Below are 2,374 nucleotides of genomic sequence, written 5' to 3' on the forward strand. Positions count from 1 at the left end.
TATATTTTCCTGATAGCATATGACAAATGTTTCTAAGGTAACAAGATGAGAACAGATAAAGATTGCGTGGTGTTTTCGATTTGGAGAGAAATATTTTAATTTTTCAATGCAGTTACAAATTATAATGTATTCATATTTGTGCTTTCTGTTAGAATACACGATTGCAGGATTGTTTAGATTTTGTGTTTATTCTTGATGAAAAGCTTTGTTCTTCAGTTTGTGCTCAAACTTTATGAAATAAATTCACCCATATTATCAAAAAAAATATTTGTCCTTATGTTTCTTATTGAATTTGTAGTTCAGTCTCATGAACGCAAACTCAGATGACCCCTAAAGTAGTCTCTGGATAAGTTCATGATTGCTCAATATCTTCAATCTTTTGAGTATAGGTCACACTATACCTCTCTTTATCAGCAAGTAAACTTTACAACAAACATGTGACATGCTGCGACAAGGTTAAAGATCATTTTCTTCTTGCTGTAAAAGCTGATCTGCCTGCAGCTGCCACAGCCTCCAGCGGTGTCCACAGTTGGAACCCACGCAGGAAGAGGTCATCGTGATGTCGGACGATTTCTTATGGTTTGAAGGCATAGCTTTCCCTAATATGGGTTTCAGATCCGAAATCTTAACAAAAGTACGTGATGAGTTCGTGATAAGGGATGAAGATGTTATAATATTGACTTACCCCAAATCAGGTAAGGAGGCAGAATCGTGAACTGAGAAAGGCGGTCCATTCAGTGCACGACTGGAGTGCTTCCTTTATGTCAGACAGTGTACAATGCTTTAAGGGGAAGGGAAGAATGCCTAATACCAACTGACAATCAGAGAAAAGGATTTAGTCAGGATATTACACAGTAGGATGAGTGTTCAGAGGGGTAATCGAAGGTATTAGGAGAATCCACGGGAGTGAATCCCAAGGCAGATTCAGGTGTTTGTTTGGTGGCAGGGGGAGGAAGGATGACTGAGGATGACCAGTGATGTCCTGAAAGAAGAAATAGCATTTAAATGGAAATGGGAAGAATGAGGATGAAATTACTTGGTGGGGAGGGATATTTTCAGATAGGAGAATCATCAGGGACGATGGCCAGGAACCACAAAAGAGCCTGGCAATCTCAAGGGGCTGAAAGATGAGGATCGTATGTCTCTGCGAGTGGGGCTGTGGATGGAGGGTGGTAAGAGCACTGCGGATGGGGTGAGGATTGAGGCTGAAGACATTGGAAGTGGCATGGCCCTGAGAGGCCAAGAGCAATGGAAACTTGTTAAGAGGATTTCAGCAAATAGCCAAAAGACGGAAGCAACCGAGATATCCACTGACAGGTGAGTGAATAGACAAAATGTGGTTTATGGATATAATGGAATGTTATTCATCCTTGAGAAGGAAGAAAATTCCCATACATGCTACAACAGGGATAAACATCAAGGACATTATGCTAAATGAAATAAGCCAGTCACAAAAATACAAATACTATGTGATTCCACTTACATAAGGTACCTAGAGTCATCCAGTCCATAGAAACAGAAAGTACAGTGGTGGCTGCCAGGGTCTGAAGGGAAAGACAAATGGGGAGTTGGTGCTGGCTCTGCATAGAGTTTCGGTTTTGCAACACAAAGATCCTCTGGAGATTGGTTGAGCAACAATGGGAATATACTTAACACTTAACACTACGAAACTGTAGGCTTAAAAGCGGTTGACAGGCCGGGCATGGTGGCTCATACCTGTAATCCCAGCACTTTGGGAGGTCAAGGCAGGCAAATCGCCTGAGGTCAGGAGTTCGAGACCAGCCTGGCCAACATGGCAAAACCCCGTCTCTACTAAAAATACAAAAATTAGCCAGACGTCATGGCACACGTCTGCAGTTCCAGCTACTTGTGAGACTGACCAAGAGAATTACTTGAACCCAGGTGGAGGTGCAGTGAGCCAAGATCGTGCCACTGCACTACTCCAGCCTGGACGACAGAGCAAAACTCTGTCTCAAAAAAAAAAAAGTGGTTGATAGCTGGCCGCAGTGGCTCATGCCTGCAATCCTAGTGCTTTGGGAGGGCAAGGTAGGCAGATCGCTTGCGGTCAAGAGTTCAAGACCAGCCTGGGCAATATAGCAAGGCCTAGTCAATAACATTTTTTAAAAAAATTAGCCTGGCCAGGCTCAGTGGCTCACGCCTGCAATCCCAGCCCTTTGGGAGGCTGAGACAGGCGGATCACGAGGTCAGGAGATCAAGACCATCCTGGCTAACATGGTGAAACCCCGTCTCTACTAAAAACACGAAAAATTAGCCGGGTGTTGTGGCGGGTGCCTGTAGTCCCAGCTACTCAGGAGACTGAGGCAGGAGAATGGCATGAACCCAGGAGGTGGAGCTTGCAGTGAGCCGAGATCAC

General features: G+C 44.2%; 1 protein-coding gene across 1 annotated transcript in view; it reads left to right on the plus strand.

The window, feature by feature from the left end:
- Positions 1 to 426: 426 nt before the first annotated feature.
- The window catches only part of SULT2A1 (sulfotransferase family, cytosolic, 2A, dehydroepiandrosterone (DHEA)-preferring, member 1), a 24,373-nt gene continuing 22,425 nt past the window's right edge, over positions 427 to 2,374 (plus strand). The window contains exon 1 of the mRNA XM_011926333.1: positions 427 to 695. Within this exon, the coding sequence (XP_011781723.1) occupies positions 560 to 695 (136 nt within the window). The 5' untranslated portion in view covers positions 427 to 559. The remainder of the gene's footprint in view (positions 696 to 2,374) is intronic.

Source organism: Colobus angolensis, unplaced genomic scaffold (genome assembly GCF_000951035.1).
Source record: "Colobus angolensis palliatus isolate OR3802 unplaced genomic scaffold, Cang.pa_1.0 Scaffold119, whole genome shotgun sequence".
In the NCBI taxonomy this organism is placed as follows: Eukaryota; Metazoa; Chordata; class Mammalia; order Primates; family Cercopithecidae; genus Colobus; species Colobus angolensis.